This window comes from Mauremys reevesii, linkage group 4 (assembly GCF_016161935.1).
Source record: "Mauremys reevesii isolate NIE-2019 linkage group 4, ASM1616193v1, whole genome shotgun sequence".
Lineage (NCBI taxonomy): Eukaryota > Metazoa > Chordata > Testudines > Geoemydidae > Mauremys > Mauremys reevesii.
Window position 1 is genome coordinate 37,264,264 of NC_052626.1, and position 21,241 is coordinate 37,285,504.

The 21,241-nt window shown below is 43.3% G+C and overlaps 1 protein-coding gene across 1 annotated transcript in view; it reads left to right on the top strand.

Moving 5' to 3' along the window:
* The first annotated feature begins 19,282 nt into the window (after positions 1 to 19,282).
* Positions 19,283 to 21,241, top strand: part of SEL1L (SEL1L adaptor subunit of ERAD E3 ubiquitin ligase) — a 53,884-nt gene continuing 51,925 nt past the window's right edge. The window contains exon 1 of the mRNA XM_039537531.1: positions 19,283 to 19,438. Coding sequence (XP_039393465.1) covers positions 19,366 to 19,438 — 73 coding nt within the window. The 5' untranslated portion in view covers positions 19,283 to 19,365. The remainder of the gene's footprint in view (positions 19,439 to 21,241) is intronic.

Genomic DNA, 21,241 nt, shown 5'->3' on the forward strand with positions numbered 1-21,241 from the left:
TGCTAATTGCTGGCAGTGGCAAGGTTGCTTGATACTAGATGTAGCCAATACTAAATAAGATAGGCGGAAAGCAGGTGCTGTAATTAAAGTTATATGCATGAGAACGTAGCCCCCACGGTGGGAAAGTACAGATAACTGATCACAGAAAAGTTGCTAACGAGCTAAGGTGGTTTTTTGCCAAGTATGACTTAACTGCTTCATGTGATTGCTATTGCAAAGTGTATTTGCTGCATGGGAATGAAAGGTGGGGGGAGAGGAGGAGTGTGGGGGTGATGGGAATGCTTAGCTGAAGTTATGTATAAAGAGAGGGAAACCGCTTGTATCGGTGTGCAGGATTTGAGATTGCTGTCTCCCTTGCACCTTATCTGGGCTCAAATAAACCTGGTTTTTGCTTCTCCACCTTGGTGTGTTTATTGGCGAAGCACACCGGGCAACGAACCACTGTTGCTGTCGCCTCGGGCCTCTGTGCTGGCAACAGTTTTGGCGTCCCTGGGTGGGCTCGAGGCAAAATTGTGCCTTGCCCGGACTCCTCCACTGGCGGCAGACGATGGTCACAGCCGACGCCCGGCGCGCACCGGTGCCTTTACCGGGGGCCTCGTCAGAGACGCGTCAGGCTGACCTTGGAGGACACAACGGTGCAACGCGCTCAGATAGTGGAGAAGCAGCTGCGGGCGACGGTGAGGAACCGGTCCTGTGGATAAGGTAGGAACAGTCCAGTGCTGTTAACCTTTTGTTTGCCTGTTAAGACCTGGGGACGCCAGTGTCTTCCCATAGGTATGGGGCAGGAACAGAGTACAGGCAGGGTATGGTGTACACCCTTAGAATGCATTCTGATGAATTGGAGAGTGTTTGAATCAGATCCATTGACTAAAAGCAAACTGAAAAGGTTTTGTACAGTAGACTGGCCTCAGTATCAGCTAGAGAGCCAGGAAAGGTGGCCACCGGAAGGATCACTTAATTACAACACGATCCTTCAATTAGTCCTGTTTTGTCAGCGAACAGGTAGCTTCTGAAGCTGTTTGTATGTAGAGCTCTTGTAAAAATCCCTCATCATATGCCCCAGAGCTGCACTGGGAGGCAAACTGTCCGTGGGAACGTCTGTCTCTGCTGGGCTCATGCCATTTGAATTTATTGACTGTGCAGCAAGATAAAATGCATCGTGGTAATAGGAAATAATGGTCTTGGTGTGTGTGTGTGTGTGTGTGTATACCAGTGTGAGTGTCTCTCCTGTGTAAGTGCCCTGTAGGGAGAGATCCATAGTTTATGTGCCGCTAGCGGGGACAGGGCACCCTCTGTGTGTGTGTAAGTGGAAAATGGGGGAGGGACAGTCTAAACATTTTTACCTCACCCCCTAAGGGTACCCCAGTATGTTACATGTACGTACATTATGGTCCTGAAACCTGCAGGTATTTAGAGAATTGGAATTTTTATATCTAAACAATGTCCATTAGAAGGTATCTTCAATCTAGATAAGATCGTACATCTCAGAGGAGCTTTTAATCACAAAGAAAAGCCTCTGACACAGTGTGAGCAATTTGTCTAGGAACGGGTTAATTTGAAACTCGGCTAACCCCAGAGATAAGGAGAAACCTGCTCTGTGTACAAGGTCAAGAATCAGTACAGACTATGTTAAGTACAAAAAAAAAAGGAAAAAAAACTGCTTTCAGCCCCAGCTGGTTGTGGAAAATAGAGACAGAGGCAAACCAAAGGCAATACAAGTTACAGAACTGAGATTGCATTTGCAAAGCTTAACGGTTCAGTGAGATCCAACAGTTTTTGCAACTCCGAAGCCGGACAGGCAGCTGACCTGAACTGGAATCTCTGAAAGAGATGCCGCAGGAAAGTCCAGGGTGTAAAAGAACAGCCCTCCCAAGAGCGGAAGCATGTTGGAAATTCTGGGAAAAGCTGTATACAGGATAATCTTTCGTTCACCTATTCCCCTTCTCTGAATGTTATATACAGACATGAACAGTCTGGACATGTGTGAGTATTAAAGTGGCTTAAGGCTTCGGGCATTCATGTTCTTCCTGAGTGATGTGGGAGTGTTCCCAACACTCTCCATTGTTGTTTTATTATTTTTAATGAAGCTTTACAATTTGGTTATATGGTGTGCTTTCTCTATCCACACCCCCCCACCGTCCTGCAGTGTCAGTTTGATCACCTGACATGAGGAATTGATTGGTAACAGAAATTTGTCACAGTTTGGTGAGCAATAGAGAATGGGGGAGCCCTGCAGAATTTACACCATCTATCTGTTTTGCCCTTGTTATTTTATGTTTGCTTTGTTTGGTATTGTTGGTGTTATATGTTGAGGATTGTATGATTAAAGGTGTGCCCACTCTCAGCCGCAGTAAGTCTGAGAACTGGAGGGGGGTTTAGCATTCCTCTCTCGACCCTGGTTGACCGGGAAGGGTGGCAGGTGGATCTACCCCCAGTTGTAGCAGGACTGGGCAATAAAGTGGTTGGAGAAAAGGGAGGACCCGGGTAGTCTTGTAAGTAAAAATGTTTTAGGGAAAAGACCAGAAGGGTGGGGGCTAGTTGTGAAGCCCACCCTCCTAGCTAAACTGGTAGTGGAACAAGTTTGTGTCCAGGATAAGAACGGTTCAGCGAGAAAAGCAGTATCGGGCCCAGGCGGGCAGGCAACAGACAGAGATTGGAGAACAGGCTGGAACAAGTAAGTGATTTAAGGCAAAGTGCAAAGTTAACTCTATAGTTGCTAAAGGGAACAGCAGTTGAACTTTGTAAGAACACATACAAGAAAATATGGGGTAATTCCCCTGTGTTGTCTGAAATCAATAAAGGTATTTGTATATTTTAAGTAATGATTGACTGCCCAGAAGGGGTAGACCTCTGTTTTTGTCTTTCAGATAATCAAAGAAAATTAATGCCAGCTGCACAGCATTCAATATACCATGCATTTACTAATGGAGTAAAGAATTAAGTTTTGTGTTCTATGTTCTGTCTTGTGGTGTTTGTCTTGTGGCCAGAATTGTTGTGTTTAATATTTTCATGGGATGGTCTGGTTTAAAATCAAGTGAAAGGGTTGGATTAAAATGCAGATACTTGTTTTGTTCAACTTAGAATACAAAGTGTTTGGATACATCAGGAAAAATGTGATATACTAAAGTCTAGTACATTTCCTTAAGAGAAAGAAAAACTTTATTGGCCAAATCTGTTAATTGAAAGTTTTTAAATTGATTGTTTAATTAAAGTTATTAAAATTTGCATATTAACAGTCTTTGGAAGCAAGGACATGAAGAGTTAACCCACTCCCCATATTGTGCATGGGATCCTTCTGGCTACCTCAGACTTCTAGCCAGCGGGCTGGGGATGGTGGAAAGCTATTGGACTAGAGGTTATATTAAGTGAACTTCTCAAAGTGGGTGTGCTTGTCCTGGCTTGTTGTTCTAAAGCTCTGTAATAAGGTTAATTTAGTAAAAGGGTATATGTGGCATACATTAAATAATAAGTGTATGTGTTCATTGTTAACAAAAGGTGTATAAATGAAAAGTAAAAGTTTCCTTTGTAGGTTAAAAGAAGCCAAAAAGGGGGGCTTGAATATACCCAAGCAACTGTAAAATCTGCAAAGACACTAATGCAATGTGTTAGGTTTCTTTTCTCACAGGTAAAAAAGCACTATCCGAAGACCCTAGCAGCCCCACTACTCCTTGGAACCAGAAGACAGGATCAATGTAAAGGCCCACCAGCGAAAGACTGCTTTGGCTCCATACTGGAACGGCCCTTATTAAGTCCTGCTGACTACCAACACCGCTGTGATGTGCCAAAGACTGACTGCCTGGACCCATGATTCTTACTGCAAAAATACCCCTCAACCTCAGAAGAATTTTTCTACTGATGATTAGCCTATTCCTTTTTCTAGTTCTATTGTGCTTCTGGACAGCAGGGGAAAAGGACAAGGTGATGTGCTGGTTAAACCTCTCCCTTGTCCACGGACAAATTTACTGTGCCTTTGAATTTTTCTAAAAGAAACAAAACCATTACAGGGTGATGTACTCGTAATTCCTCCCCTGTAGAATGCTGAACTACAACTGTTTGGGGAAAGGAGAAGAAACACTCACTCCACTGACATTGCCAAAGTCCAGGAATTCCTGACCAGAAAGGACATTGAGAACTGACCCTGGTGAAGAAACAAAGAATTACACACTGGCAGGAAAAAAACTTGTGGGACCCATGTTTGGGAATGTGGTATTAATTGGATTTTGGGGTTTATTCTACAGGCTGCGCCCTGTGTTTTGGATAAATCCTTCAGTATGTATTGCCCTCCCTAATTGGATTTTGAATGACATTGCCTTTATTCAGTTTTCAGATCACTTTTACATACCCAGATTGCTCACAAGGGGCTGCCATTAGATTAGCACAACAAAGAGCCTGGGTTATTTCCTCTGGAAAAAGAGGAAATTGGGCAGATCCCTGTGGGCTGGGGCTAACAGTGTAACAGCCATTTGGAATATTCTTAAAGGCCAAGAACATGATAAGAAATTGGGCCAACCAGAAAGGGCCACTAGCCTTATTTCTGAAGTTCAGCTAACCCAAGTATAGGCTGGAGTTGGTGAGTTACATGTCATTTCCACCCTTAGTTCTATAACCCAGAAGTTACTGACAGAGATGGTATTGAATATCACTGAGGCTGGGAAGGTATTGCAGTGGGATCTAGTATGTTTAGAAATTCAGGATTTCCTGAATGACCAGCTGATGGCCATTCAGAGTGATCTTGAGCACCAGATTTGACCCACTGCCCTTACAGACATATCAGGAGTACCATCTGATCTGTGGTCATGAAGACATACTTGGACACTTTCTGGGTGGAAGTGTGGACATTCACAGTGCTCCTTCCAAGCATATGGACCGGTTAGGGTGGGTGTGGGCTCCCACATACCGAATCCTGCTGGGTCCATGGGGAGCATGCATATGGGACTGAATTATTCACCGAGACATCTGGGAAATTAAACCACTTGGTATACCTACCTGATTTATAGTCAGTGCCCCAATCCCTTAGTTGTTAAATGAACATTCCACTCTTTTGTCCATGCGTTCATTCTTGGGTTGGGGTGACTAAGCTCAAAAGAGCAGTTGTACATATTTCTGCAAAGCTTCATTGTTTTTTGTCTTTAAAGTTTGAGAAGACTCAGCCAAAAGTTTGTTGAGTATTCTCAAAGGGGGGAGTTGTTGGTGTCACTAGGCATAAATCTATGTAACTCGGGAGGATGGCTTTGGGCCTATGTGACCCAAAGTACCTTTATGTAAAGTGCTTTTGTTAGCCTTACTAAACTTTTGTAACCTTTTGTGTTATGTGCTAATTGCTGGCAGTGGCAAGGTTGCTTGATACTAGATGTAGCCAATACTAAATAAGATAGGCGGAAAGCAGGTGCTGTAATTAAAGTTATATGCATGAGAACGTAGCCCCCACGGTGGGAAAGTACAGATAACTGATCACAGAAAAGTTGCTAACGAGCTAAGGTGGTTTTTTGCCAAGTATGACTTAACTGCTTCATGTGATTGCTATTGCAAAGTATATTTGCTGCATGGGAATGAAAGGTGGGGGGAGAGGAGGAGTGTGGGGGTGATGGGAATGCTTAGCTGAAGTTATGTATAAAGAGAGGGAAACCGCTTGTATCGGTGTGCAGGATTTGAGATTGCTGTCTCCCTTGCACCTTATCTGGGCTCAAATAAACCTGGTTTTTGCTTCTCCACCTTGGTGTGTTTATTGGCGAAGCACACCGGGCAACGAACCACTGTTGCTGTCGCCTCGGGCCTCTGTGCCGGCAACAAGGGGATGAAATATCTCTTCCGCAGGAAATTCTGACATTTCAAAATTTTCTTTTGTTCCAAACTGGAACAAAAAAATTTAATTTTGGAATTTATCACAAAACTAAAATTCTGAAATTTTTTTTGCAAACAAATGACCTATCAAAACATTGAATTATAACATAACATAAAAGTCAAAATGGTGAAGTCAAAATGAAACTTTTCAACCATATCAAAATGAAATGTTTCAATAATTTCCTGTAAAAAATTTCAACAAAACTGATGGTTCTCACAAAAGGTTGTAATTTCATCAGATGATCATTTTCCAACAGAAAACTGTTCTGCCTGAAAAATTTTGACCACATCTACTCAAGATATGTCAGCAATCCTCTCCTTGTGGAACCTGCAGTTTAGAGGGACAGTACAATGACACAACCAGATAAAGGGGGGACAATTGACTGCTAGTTTTAAAATAAAAGTAATATTAAAGCAGCTTTTCAGATTCTATTTTCAAACGCTGCAGAAATGAAACATGAAGCTGTCACAGGAGTCACAGCCTGGGTGCTCTGGAACTGCCCTGAGTGAAGCCAGTCAGGACTCTGGTGCAATGTGATTCTCCTCAGGGCATCCTTGCACCATGGCAAGAAGCTTCTTTGGCTTTGGCACTTCTTGGGTCTGACCTCGCAGTCTTCAGCTCCCCTCTCCACTCTGTGAGTTCCCCAAGGCGAATCCACCTGGATGGGACAGCTGGGGAAGCCTTACATGCCCAAAGGAACAGGCACCCCAACTTCACAGTCACCAGTGGCTCTCAGTCAGCGTTGTAAAACAGATGGGTTTATTAGTCGACAGGAACAACACAGAACAGATCTTGTTAGCACAGAAATCGGGAACCTTCAGCAAAGTCAGGTAGTAACACTTCCTACTCAGTCTTCCCAGCTACTGGAGGAAGATATGAGACCAGCCTGTGAGTTGATAAATCAGCCCAGGACCCTGAAGCCTTCAATCACACAAGGCCTTCGTATTGTCTTTACTTTTGAAAGTAAAGTTCCAAGACAATCCTTTACTGATGAGATCCATTAACAGCTTTTATTAGGTGGTTTGGTCAGTCTGTAGGGAAGAGAACCAAGTGTGGGGAGAGAAACAGGGAAAGATTTCACATGTGAGGAACAATATGAAAATGTGAGGAAGGAACAAAGATCTCCTCACAGGGGTGCTGGGACAATTTTTATAGTAGGGGTGTAACAAGAGATTTTGACTTGAATGTTCTGAGACATCTTACAGCACCTAAAAAGAGGCTTGCAGAAAAACCTCGGAAGGGGTTTAAATTGCTGAAAAATTCATTTCTGTCAAATGGACATAAAAAGAGTGATGACAATATCAGTACACTTTGGTTTGCACAAAGCAGTAGTTAGTTTCAGGAATAAGGCTCAATTAAATAGAAATTAATGTTAGTTTAAATTTAGAAAACTCAACCAAGATGGCAGATATGGGGCTGACTTAGAAATGGGGAATGATTCAACACAATTCTAGAATCCAAAATTGCATCAGGAGGTGGAGCTTAAAGGTGATGTCATAAGAGAGAGACAGATGAGCACATGTAGGTACATGTGACTAGGCGGAGCTTAAAGATTACATCATAAAAGAGTGACAGACAAAGCACATGTAGGTATATGTGACCAGATGATGTTCTTGGGCAGAGCTAGAAAGCTAGCAGCTGATTAGTTGAGAGCAGACCTTGAGAGAGCAGCCAATATATAAGGCCCACAGCAGGCAGGCTGAACTTGTAGTGGGTTTGGGGCTGAAAGAGGAGCAGAAGCTGCAAGACACATGCAAAGAAGAAACTACCTGAGAAGCAGCCACTTAGAAAAGAAGCAGCACTGACAGAATTCTAAAGGGTTGCTGTGGCAATGAGGAACTGCCTTCCAGCAAGCCACCATCTCTACAACAGAGAACCTGCCGTTAACCACCTCAAGAGTTGATGGGAAGCAGTCACAGAAGCCCCAATCTTCCGGACAAGCTCTTCACATCAGCTTGCTGTGACAGAGCAGAAGGTCTGTTCTGATGAGTCAGAGGGATTTTGGTATCTGTATAAGTTTGATCTTCTTCCTACCTGTTATGTAAGGAATGTGTGAGATTTACCTATCAATAAAGCTGGATGTTTGTGTTTAAGTGCGATCTCCCCTATACATTCTCTGAGAACTCAGCTGACCCTCACAGGATGCTTATGTAAATATTAATATGAATAATTGATATTAAGTATTAAATGTTACTGTTTAATTTAAATATTAAATGTTAAGTACTAAGTAAATGTCTCTTTTAAATCTGTAATGCTACAATTATTTCTTCTATGTGTATATAGAGTCTGTTCATGCCACATTGTGTTAAGTGCAGAGTTAAATTGTAACATTAGGATTAAGAGTCTCTGGATATATGGGACCCTCTATATGCTTGTTACATTGAAACTACCGTATTTCCTGTATATGTTAAATGTCCTGTGCAATCTGTGCCTTTTTATTTTACTGTGCCATTTTAGTTCTTTTAGTTGTAATTCCATTGCATTTGACTCTGATATGTATTCCTTCTTGCCTGTCTAAAATATACTGTAAGCCTTCATTCCTCCTGGTAATACTCTGGCAATTCTTTTAGGGTGGATCACAATCTAGTTACCCTTTTTAAGGGTATTGAAATCACTCTTGTAGGTAAAATAATTGGAGTTTCAAATCTTAGTGTAACAAAGATGCTGAGAGCCATTAAACCAAACTGTAAACCCTGTATATGATAGAAACCACTTCAAGCTAGGGGTTGCGGTAGTGCCCCCAGCACTCCTATTTCCAGCACCTATGTCTCCACATAATCATTGCAGGAAGGAAGTGGGTGGGCAACAAAGCATGCCAGTTCTGGATTAGGACAAGTACAGCCGTTACCAGATAAGGACCTGATCCAAAACCCATTAAAGTCAATCAGAGTCCTTCTATTGACTTCAGTGGGTTTCGGATCAGGTTTTAATAATGGAATGCAGAAACTCTGGCCACTTTCTTATTAGTATTCTCTCTCTCTAATCTCTGTCAGCAACAATGGGAGCTGCACAGGTAATTTATGGATGTGGTTGTCCAACATCTTGACAGATGAAAGGAGGCGCAACACAGTCAGTCCAGTAGTAGTGCTTAACAGTGGTATGGGAAAAGAGCCAGATGCACGAGCAGCAGACCTTCCCACAGTGGCCACAGGTCCACTCACCAAAAGAAGTTGATGCATACACGGTTCCCTGGCTTACATGCAGGCCTCATTCTGGGATCTGGTGGCTCTCTGCGGTGTTTGCAAACTTGAAGAATTATGGGCAGGATTTTCCCAGTTGTCAGTGGGAATGATGAATTTCTTGAGGCCTTGCTTGACCTTTTTGCTGTATCGGAGCTTTGGCCATTTTATATATATATAAATACATTTTTGATGAGATTTAGAAGCAATTTAATATTGTGCCAGCTTTCCTAAATAAGATACTATTATATTCTTATCTACTTTTATTGCATCTATGGAGTCCTCTGTATCTCAGTCATCCTCAAGGCTCCATATCACAGCTAACACCCTTCTGGCCATAAGGGATTGGATGGAATACTTTTCAGAGCTAATTGCTCCTTACTCATCAGCTCAGGTCACTGTTGAGCCTCAAGAATATGAAAAGCAAGCCATTTTCCTTTCTCCGGGGTGGTTTGCAAGATCAACAGATCAGTGTAGTTAGAACAAGAGGTTAGTATTTTGCCTTGGGGAGCAGCACTAGCAAGCCCTACTAACTCCAAATGTGATAATGCTTTTACATGTGTATACAGTAGGACTGATTTTTAAAAAATTCAAACAAAATATTTTCTCATGAGACATTAGCACTTTTCCAGTCTTCTGGGATTATCCCAGTATTCCAATATTTATTAAAAATTAACACCCGAGCCCAGTGATCTCCTTTGCCAACTCATCTAGAACTTTTGGGTTAAAATTATCAAAGTCTGCTGATTTTAAAAATGTTTATTCCTGATATATGCACTTTAATGTCCTTCTCAGTTACAAATAGATTGGAAAGTAATTCATTGTTCATATGATATGAGTACATAATTCTGCTTCTTTCCAAAACTAGAAGTATTTATTGAACACCTTTGCCTTTTTTTCCCTGCATTATTAACAATTTTATCATCTCTCTTCAGTGATGGACCCATACCATTGTTTGCTGTTCATTGTTCCTAATGTATTTAAACTCACTGTCCTTAGTTTCACCTGCCATGGATTTTTCCTTGATGTCTTTAGCTTCCCTTATCAATTATCTACACTTCATAACTTCTCATTTATACTGTTTGCTGTATGAGGCTCCCTTTTTTTGAATTTTTATTTTTTGTTGAAGCCTTCACTTCTCCTCCTAGCTAGATGGGGCTTTTACTCAAAGTTGTCCTTTCTTGATTGTGGATTTTTGGCCATCTAATAAATTCTCCTTAACTTGCAATTTTACATTCACATTTTTCTGTCTAAATTTTTTTCACAATTTAGAGAAATTTAGCCTTTTTGAAGCACCAGATAGATATACTACTGGTTGGGAATATCCTGTTTGGCCATACTAAATGTAATCATATCATGATCACTGGCCCATAGGCAACCACCTAATTCCAGTCCAGTGATCATTATCCATAATGACATCCAAAATAGTTACCTCATATTATGTGCAATACCCAGTGTATGTCCTGCAGTATTACTGGCACCTAAGTCAGAGGGGGGAGGGCAGGTCCTTTTTCTTGTATCTGTGCTTTTTCAACAACAAACTTAAACTGTGGAACTTGCTGCCACAAGATATCGTTAAGTCCAACAGCTTAATTGGATTTTTTAAAAAGGATTACACATTTACATGGATAATAACACCCACAGTAACTTTACACTGGGTAAAAACTGAATTTGGGTTAAAGCCCTTATGCAGCAAGGCATACATCAACCAGTAGCAACAGAATTCCCTTTGGACAAATTATTCCATAATTCATTTGGTAGGCCAGAGAATTAGTGACTCTATAGCTTAGCAGTTAAGGTACTCCCCAAGGATGTAGGAAAGTGGGGTTCCAATCCTTACTCCCATTAATAGTTAAATATTTCATACAACACATCAAGAGGGCCAAAGACCAGTGTTTAGGGCACTCATCTGTGAGATAAGAGACCTGAGTTCAGATTCTTGCTTCAAGTCAGGCAGCATGGGGATTTGAACCTGCATCTCTTACATCCTCAGTGAGTGCTCTAACTTAGGGGTATAAAGGAATCAGCACCTCCTCTGGCTTTGTTTTGTGCTGGGTCTGCCTGAGCTACTAGGCATGCTCTGAACATGCCCACTAGATCGAGCCTCAGCAGGCCTTCAGCATGATGTAGGCACTGGGCATCAGGACTTAGGCAATTGTGCATGTGTCCAGCAGCAGAAATTTAGGGAACTTTATTGGAAGAAACTAGGCACCTACGGGATTAGGTAGCTGCTGATCAGGGGTTTTAAGGATCTAAATTTTAGACGTAGGCACCTAAATCTATTTGTGGATCTAGCCCTAAACTTCTCTGGTCCTCTTTGTTCTATCTCATTCCCGTCTGTGAAATGGGAATAGCAACACTTTACATAGTATCAGAGGGGTAGCCGTGTTAGTCTGGATCTGTAAAAGCAGCAAAGAGTCCTGTGGCACCGTATAGACTAACAGATGTATTGGAGCATGAGCTTTCGTGGGTGCATCCGACGAAGTGGGTATTCACCCATGAAAGGTCATGCTCCAATTCGTCTGTTAGTCTATAAGGTTCCACAGGACTCTTTAACACTTTACATAGAAGCTGAGAGTCTAATTTTTGTATAGGGTCTGACCCAAAGCCTATTGAAGTCAATGAGAGTGTTATCACTGACTTCCATGGACTTTAGACAAAACCCATAATGCTTTGAGTTCCTCGGATTAAATGTACTTTGTGCTTTTAAAGTATTATTTAAACTTTGAGTACTTATGAATTGTCATTTCATTTGGAATGAAGCGGCACTAATCATGACCTGCATTTCTCAGTCTAATGCCTGTGGAATGGATTCTACGGAAGCCCCAGGTCATGTCTGCATAAGTGAAGTACATATTTTGGCATAGACAAAATGGAAAAAAGCATGGAAAAATAAGTATCTATTAAAAATTTTACAGAATAAAATTATTAAATTCAGTAATGGGAATTTTATGGCTGGTGCACAGGTAGATTGAGAGGCAGCAATAAATTTATCAAGCTCATACAGGACAGCATACACCAAATTAATTGGAACTAACTCACACTGAAGACTTTAATGGATTACTGACTAGGGACAAATTAACCAGTTAAAAAATAAGCCCCAAATCCCTGGATCCAAGCAACCCAGAACTCTGGGAAGGTTTGGATCTACATCTGAACTGTTCAGCTTGCCCCTAACTCTAATGAGCCTGTCTCTCTCCATCCACCAAGCATTTCAGACAAATAATTATTTGGCTTTCTAGTTGCTCTCAGATCCTACAGATGGATGCAGTCATGTTTAAACATAGTTCTTCCTAGCATAGTTTGGAAAATGCCTAAGACACTCTCCAAACACCCAGTAAATGTTAGTATGCTGTGGGGATTTCATCATAAGACAATAGTGCTGCAACTATGTTGTAATACAGTTTGGTCTTGTTTGTTTGGATGGGTAAGAACTTGTGTTATAACTATGTTATTGAACCGTTAGAGATATGGAAACCTGGATGATGTGTGTTCCATCAAGTAGGGGGCAGTGGTATCAGAACTGCTCAACAGTGTCATAAAGGCCTATATGGATACTGGCTTATTGGGAGTCTCCTTTAGCTCAAGAGGTATGGATTTTTGCTTTGGAATCAGTGGAATTAGGCTCTATCCCTGCCAGCACCATAAAGTTCTTGTGACATCAGTGGAAAAAAGAGTTAAGCCACTGTGTGAGTGCTCTTGAAAATCCCTCCCATGTGACAATTGTGGCTACAGTTCTGTTACACAAGCGTTGGAAAGACCAGGGCAGTACTACAGAGCTTGGCACTATCTACACGAGGAAGATCAGACCCCATAATGCAAGGAAGGCATTACCGTGTTATAGTATGCTCCTGTGACATAATAAGATTTACTGTGCAGCCAGGTCTTAAATCCATCACAGTCTGAGACTATTGAATACTTTTCCTTCTCTTTTATTATTGTTGTTATTCCTTTAATATTAGAGAGAGTTGATCTGCAGAAACCCGTGAAGCTCATGAAAGCTGAGAGTGATGCTCTATAATAAACAGCTCCTGGATCCCTCTTGGAACTGACACTTTTATGAAGATAAAGCTAGGCTAATTAGCTCCTCTGTGAGTTTCTCATTTCAGATCTGCTTTTTTGGGTAGCTATTTAATCAACCACTTGTAACCCGGCATCTAATAAAGAAAACTTGTTGGGTTGCCTGAAATTCTGTTTCTGAAAATATTACTGGCCTTGAGATTTTTAGAGGGGGCACAAAACAAAAGAATGACTCAAGGGACTTCCTTTTCCCCTCAAAAACAAATTAAAATCATAAGCTTCATATCTTTTGGACTGGAAACAAGGTGAAAATGGAAATGTAAAATCAAATGAATAGCATATACCCCAGGAATAACAGGAAATATATAATAAAAATATATTCAAATAAAAATGTAATTTCAATAAGGCCACATCCTCCACTTCGCACTTTCAGATACAGAGAAGTGGATGATAGATTTCAGGTTCTATGTGGCTCTGTCTTCCTGGAGCAGTGCTGATCTGAGAGAAGGCAGGACCTGTTATAGAGGTCAGGCTTTCAAGGAGACAACCTATGGATCTCTGGCTTTTGGTGCAGGTGGGCTCTGCCTCCATGTCAGAGCCACTATGGCTGCCCCACTGCACTCACTTTGATTAGTCAGTTTGATCAGTTTGATTAGTCCTCTCTGTTCACAAGAGGTCCAGGAATAGGATAGCAAGGACTGCTGCAGGTCAGGATTAAGGGTCATCGGTGGAACAAGCTGAAGATGTCAGGGTTAGAATAACAGAGGAGCACTGGTGCATCTAGACTGAGCTGGAATAGCAGGTGCATAGGCCATAATGTTTAGAAGTGCTCAGAACCCACAGCTGGGATTAGAAATCTATAAGAATTCAGCTCCTGTTTAAGCATCAGAGTAAGTGACCAGATATTTAAAGAACTCAGCACTTTGGGTGCGGAGCAACTACGAAATTCTGGCCCCAATTGTGAGTGCTGAGTTTTTGAAAATATAGCCCTATATCAGAAAGCAGGGGCACTAGCAGAACTGCGAGGCAAGAGCCCACTTGCCCATACCACTATATTTCTGACTGGAGAGTTGCTTGCTTTTATGAGCACAAAAATTCAGTCCACACTTCCTAAGAGCAACACAAAGAAAATGTTACAAAAAAGTAAAGCAGGTATTTGAAATATTTCAGAGAAACCAACAAACCTAAAGGACATTATACCACATGAACTTTCTACCCAGACCATAAGCAGACACAGAGCATATAAGACACTGCAGGGTGACCTTGCTGCAGGAAGAGTATCACTTAAAGGTGGCAATCTTGCAACAGAAAATCTTCAAATACAGACACCAACTAGAAAATGCTGAACTTGAAATAATATGCAAACTAGATACCATCAATTTAGGCTTGAATAGAGACTGGGAATGGCTGAGCCATTACACACGCTGAATCTATTTCCCCATATTAAGTATCCTCACACCTTCTTGTCAAACTGTATGAAATGGGCCATCTTGATTATCACTACAAAAGTTTTTTTTTCCCCTACTGATAATTGCTCATCTTAATTAATTAGCCTCTTAGAGTTGGTAGAGCAACTCCCACCTTTTCATGTTCTCTATATGTGTATATATCTCCTTACTATATGTTCCATTCTATGCATCCGATGAAGTGGGCTGTAGCCCACAAAATCTTATGCTGAAATAAATTTGTTAGTCTCTAAGGTGCCACAAGTACTCCTGTTCGTTTTGCAGATACAGACTAATATGGCTGCTACTTTGAAACCTATCACTTCATAATGACTCTAACATCAAAACATGGCGGCCAGTCCTCCTGTTGAGATATTTTGACTTCTGTAGCTCACACTGCACCACGGGCCTTTTCTTCCCTATAATTAATGTTGGAAAGTTATTTAATTACTTTTTTTCTTCACACAGCTCCATTCTGGATTCTGCTGTCGATAGCTAAATAACCCATAGCTCTGTTCAATTCTAATCAACAGAACACTTTGTCATTTAGATAGGTTTTATTTTCTTTCAGAGTAATTTGCTTACTTTTAAGCTTCGTTTATCCATTTTGATTAAGCCTTCATTAAAGGCATTATCTTTTGTTCTTCTAATAATTTTATGTTAGGGAGACAGCAGTTCCTTTTGCTGTTCAAAGCAAAACTCCCACTGCACAATATCAAAGCTGTTGAAGAGATAACTACCAGGAAAACTTTTAGCCCAAAATTTAGATTTTAGCTTTTTTAAAAGCTGTTCCTATATCTAAGGCCAATAGAAAGTGTTTCTATTTGTTATTATTATTCCAATGGAAATTTGTAAAAAAATAAATCAATATTCTTCTGCAATGTCCTCAGCCCTACCATTGCAGGATTGTGCTAATGCACAAAGCAGGGAAAGAGAAATTAAGCAGAAATTAAGTATAAATAAAAATGAAAGCAACAAGTACCTAGATTGTAAGCTCTTTGAGACAGGGCCCATATTTTTGTTCTGTGTTTGTACTGTGCCTAACACAATGGCATCCTGGTGCATCACTAGGGCTCCTAGGCACTATGGTAATACACACAAATAATAATGTCGCATGTAAAGAAAATCTAGAGTGACACATCAATTGTCATTTTCAAAGTTGATGGAAATGTGAAAAAAGTTTTAAAAATGAAAGCAAGGTAGATTTTCTTTGACTGTTTTTAGTAACAAAAGTAAGGAAGGCTTTTTAAAAATACATATGACTTTTAACCTTGTGACACTGGCAAACCATGCCAAGGCCCCTCGGCCTCACTGAACACAGACAAATGCATAGCTGGAAATGCATAGTTTACCTGTGTGTTAGTATTGTTAAGATAGGTATTAGATTGATAAAAATGGGTTTAGTGTTTGGGCTTTATGAAATGCTTGAGTTGCTGCATGCATTAATCTCACTTATGAAATCTGTATCCCATGTTATAAGTGTAAGCAGGATCTGAATGAGCTCTCCCCTGATATCTTGATGAACTGGGGGAAAAGCCTTCAGGAACAGATCCTGCTTGCATAGACACGCCTACTCTGCCTAGGTATTCAGCAGAGGGAGCTACTCTGCCAAAGTGATCAGTTTTGGATGGTGTTGGGTTATAAATCACTTTAGTATAGAGTGCAGGCTAATGAAATGTTGTTATCCTTATTGTATGAGTAAAGGGCAGCAGAACTGTACTTAGCCTGCCCTGACCCTAACAATACAAGCTGAATAGGGTTAGGGCTGTCTGGGTGGCAACCCAAGGATGGATTGTTTTAAGGAAGCAGTCCATATACAGTTTGTTCAAATTCTTCCATGAGAATTAGCAGGATAATCCAGACAGGAGCTGGAGACCTCAGTCTTGTGACTCAAGCTTAAGCAGATCTGAGATAACAGGATCAGGTACCTAGAGTTATTTTACAGATCTCTGGCAGGATATTGCTAATCTCTGGATGCAGGTACTCCTTGGGTGAAGCACTGTGGCTTTGAAATAAAACCTCCTATTTCCTATGTATACACAGGTAATTAGTTGCATTCATCAGCATAATGTAATTATTCATTAAGCAGTTCATAGACAGTTTACTACAAACTTCAAAGAGAAATATAGCCAATGATATTATCACACCCAAGTTCCATCTAAATGTAATATTCCCTTCTGTTCTCTGAATCAATAGAATATAGTAACAGACAGGAAACGTCTGGTTACATCATTAACCTCTAACAAGATATAAGTAAACACATACAAATGCCTTTTAGTATTTACCTCTACTTCTCTAACAATACAGGTTTGCATTTCAAAGCTCTAGTCCATCTAACATGGCTTTGCTAGCTATTTATAAGGAATGTCCCTAATTACCATTTGCATACGTTTCTAATATGTCTCTAAAGGTAGAATTTGGGTCATTTAGCCTGCTAGTTGCGTAACCCTTTGTGGCTCAGTGTCAAATAGTTTTCTTTTTTGAATTAGTCTATGTACCCCTGGAGGGCTCTTAATCCTACTAGGTTGTTACAGCCTTGGAATAGGTCTCTTCACTAGCTTCCTTAAAATATGGGTATGCCCTTGAAATGACATGTTAAAATTCCCCCACCTCACAAAATCTGAAATGGCACCCCTCCTGACTATGTCACCCTCCACACTCTTTGAGTCTCTGGACTAGCTCCCTCTTCTTCACCATATCAGATTCAATTTTCTAGTCTTTACCATAAAGCCCTTTGCAACTTAGTCCCTTCCTACTCATCGGCTCTTGTCCAAATCTTCCAAGAATAAGCTTTCTTGCATCAGCACATTCTGTTTCCCAGCTGAATTAAAATAGTCATTCCCTACTTTTCAGGAGCTAAGAGGCTGCCATTTGTCCCCTCTGCATAGATATGATAGCACAAAGTATGAGTCTGAGCAATACTAATTCCTGTTGGGTTTGCTAGCAGTAGAAGTGGTCAACACTTTTCAATTTCTTATTAAATTTCAAAATTTCTGGAAGAAAGTAGGTGACATTTTGGCAAGAGGTTCACAATTCGCTACCAGTGCCGTATTTTCTGTTCAGTTTTATGGCGGGGTGGGAGTTTTCAAATTTTGTAATTCTAATCAAATCTGGAGATTTAAATAAAATGGGAAGAATTTTCTACAAAGCTTTTCCTGATCAGCTCCACAGGGGAGCTTGGTGGTTGGTCTCAACTCCTCAGGAACTGGGGGCAGAGAGGGTGCGGGTTAGCATTAGCTCTGGTGTTGCCCTTTGAGGGTCTTTCCCAGTAGGGTTGCCAACACTGTATTTAAAAAATACAGAACAGACCTCAGATGACCCCAATTTTGACTTGAACCTCTGGAGGCAAGTCCCTTTCCCCATAGGCGCCAACTTTTCCTGGCGCTGGTGGTGCTCAACCCCTCTCTCACCTCCGGCCCTGCACCCACCCCTGCCCCGCCCCCATTACAACCTCTTCCCCAAGGTCCCCGCCCCAACTGTGCCCCCTCCCTGCCCCTATTGGACTCCTTCCCCAAATCTCTGCCCTGGTCCCCCTCCTGCCTCCCAGCACTTGCCACTGCGAAACAGCTGTTTCACAGCGGCAAGCGCTCGGAGCTAGGGGGAGAAGAGGGAATGCTGCGCGCTCAAGGGAGGAGGTGGAGGTGGAGGTGAGCTGGGAGGGGGCGGGGAACTTGGCTGCTGATGGGTGCAGAGCACCGACGGACTCAGCGCCTATGCCTTTCCCCACCCCCAAGCTTCCTAGGGTTTCTCTCTCTCTCCAGCTGTGGATGTAGCAGAGAACTCTGGGCCTCAGTTGCTGTTGAGGTTCAGCAGGGATGCCAGGAACCAAGTTGGAGACTACAGTTGCTGGTCTTTGCCTGCTGCAGCACTGTGCATCATGCTGGGGTCATTGGCAGAGACTCCACACCCCGGAAGTAATGACCCCTACTGCTGGACAGAGCTCCTTCCTGACTCCACCCTTTGGCGCAGCTCCAGGACACACAGTCTGTATACTCGCTCTGCCTGACAGAGCCTGTGCAGGGAAAGCAGATGGGATTGCTGTGCTTAAGGGCTGGAGTCAGCAGGGACCCTGTCCAGCAATGGGCCAGTACTCACAGGGTGCATCTTTCCACTCCCCTCCCAACCCTGGCCCTTGAGCACCGCCTCATCTGCTCCGGTTGCCAAGCCTCCAGGATTGTCCTGGAGCCGCCAGCTATTAAAGATTAATCTTTCATTAAAGATTATGTCATGTGATGCAACCTCCCGAAAATATGTCCAACCAAAATTGGCAGCTTTCCCTCCGCAGCACAGAGGGGAGGAGAGTGGAAAGATGATGCACCGGTGAGTACTGGCCCCTGCTGTTGAACGCGGGATAAAAGGCTGAAGATTTAGTAGGGGACAAGGGACGTCGCTTATAATACAGGGCGGTTGGGACCCACCAGCTCCTAGTTGCACCCCACCCCCAGCTGAGGCAGCACAAAGCGCTTCCAGCCCACGGTGAGGGCTGAACTAGAACTTGACTCCTAACACGGGCCGCCTCAGCGGGAGTATGACGGGCGCATGACGGGCACGGTGGTGACAGGCCCGTCATGCATTCTGGGTATTGTAGTCCGGACATTTGATCCCCGGGCCGGCGCTGTCGGGGTTGCGTTTCCCTTCTTGAGATTCGGTTGGCCGGGCGAAGGTATCCGTCGGCAAATAATGTGCTCAGCCAATCCGAGTGGGCCATGTCGGAGAAGCCATCGTCCAATGGGCCGCCCGCGCTGCGAACGGCCCACAGTAATTGGTTGTTGTCCTAGAGCTCGTGTGGCGTGATTGGCCCTCTCGAGGCAGGTGGGCGGGGTGGGGAAGCCGGACTTGGGGCTCCTCGGCGGCGTTGTCGCCTCACAGGAGCCCTGCGATGGATCTGCGGAAGCGGCTGGTCTTGCTACTCTGCGCCGCGGCGCTGTTGAGCTGCGGCCTAGCCACCGCTGGTCAGTATTTGGGGCCCCACGTCCCTCTCCCGGGCGGGGCAAGGGGCTCGTCTCTCCGCCGCCTCCCTGCGCGTGGGGTAGCCGCCCCTCGGGGACGGCAGCGCGAGAGCTGGGGGGAGGGTGGCGCGGGGATGGGGGCACTGGGGTGGCAGTAGCGCGTGGGGCTTCGAGGGACTCGTGGCTCAGCGACACGGGAACGGGCGTGGTGAGAGGAAGCGAGTGGGCGTGTCGGGATAGTGGGGGGACAGCGGGGGGGGGCTGATCCAGCGATAGGCGCGGTGTGGGGTTAAGTGAGGATGGGATGGTGGGATTTGGGGGGGGGCGGACGGTGTGGGGTCAGTTGGGGAGGGCGTGTCGGGATGGTGGGGGATGAGTGACAGCGGGGTGGATGGGGTGGTGTAGGATCAGGTGGGGAGAGGGTGTTGGGGTATAGGTGACAGCAGGATGGATGGGGTGCTGTGATGGTGAGGGGAAGGGGCGGGGGATGGGTAACAGTAAGGTGGCTGACCTAACTTGTGGTGTAGCATTAGGTGGAAACACATGTCAATACCTTCTAGCCTTCTGACTGTGGTTTGCTGCTGGTGAGGGACTTGTCTGTTTTGATAAAGTGTTTTAGGGAAGGACTGAAAAATATTATGCTTCAGTTAACATGTCAACTGCCCCAAATCTGTTAGGTCTTATGTAGAGTAGAAAAAAGGTGATTTTATTAAGCATGTTTGTGAAGTGCTGTTAAGGGGGATCCTGGAAGGTGGTAAGCATTGTTCACACTGGGTGCCAACGTTTTTAAACATCTTGTAACCAAAATGTTAGATGATATATATTTTTTTAATTAAAATACCCTTTCCCCTAATTTAGAACATGTCCTTACTCAGTAAGCAGTGCTGGAGTTTCTTCCATTAATAAAACATCTCTAGTGTTGTAAGTGTGCATAATACATCCACAGTGTTTAGTTATGTCATTCCAAATACTTATTTCTTGTTAATTACATTGTTTAATTTATTTCTCTTTCACATTCTCTCAGCCTCCACTTCACACAAACATCCCATGTATTTACATACAGATGCTTGAAAGGATGTTAGCTGGCTACAGAGGCTATGTCTACAATAACACTTTTGTTGGTAAAACTTTTGTCGCACAAGGGGGTGGAAAAAAACACACCCCGATCGACCAAAGCTTCGGTGTGGACAGCGCTATGTCGGTAGGAGATGGTCTCCTGCCGACGTAGCTACCAGCAATTGTTAGGGGTGGTTTAATTATGCCGGCATAGAACAGCTACACGGGAGACCTTACACCAGCACAGTTGTAGCAGTAGAGCTGTTCCACTGTAATGGCCGTAGTGTAGACGTAGGCAGAGACAGCTTCACCCTGAACTTTTTTGGGAAAAGATCCCTGCAAACAGGGGCTTTTTGGAAGATTTGTGATCTTGCAAGGTGTCACTCAAGAATATGACCTCACAGTCAGTCTGATAGGTTTTTGGTAAACAAGTCCGAGACTTTTTGTCTTTTGCATATGCTACCAGCTAGAGCAGGGGTGGCCAGCCTGTGGCTCCGGAGCCACATGCGGCTCTTCAGAAGTTAATATGTAGCTCCTTGTATAGGCACCGACTCCGGGACTGGAGCTACAGCCGCCAACTTTCCAATGTGCCGGGGGGGTGCTCACTGCTCAACCCCTGGCTCTGCCACAGGCCCTGCCCCCTCCCCTGAGCCGGCCGTGCCCTCGCTCCCTCCCAGAGCCTCCTGCATGCCTGGAAACACAAAACAGCTGATCTGATCAGGAGGTGTGGAGAGGGAGGAGGAGGTGCTG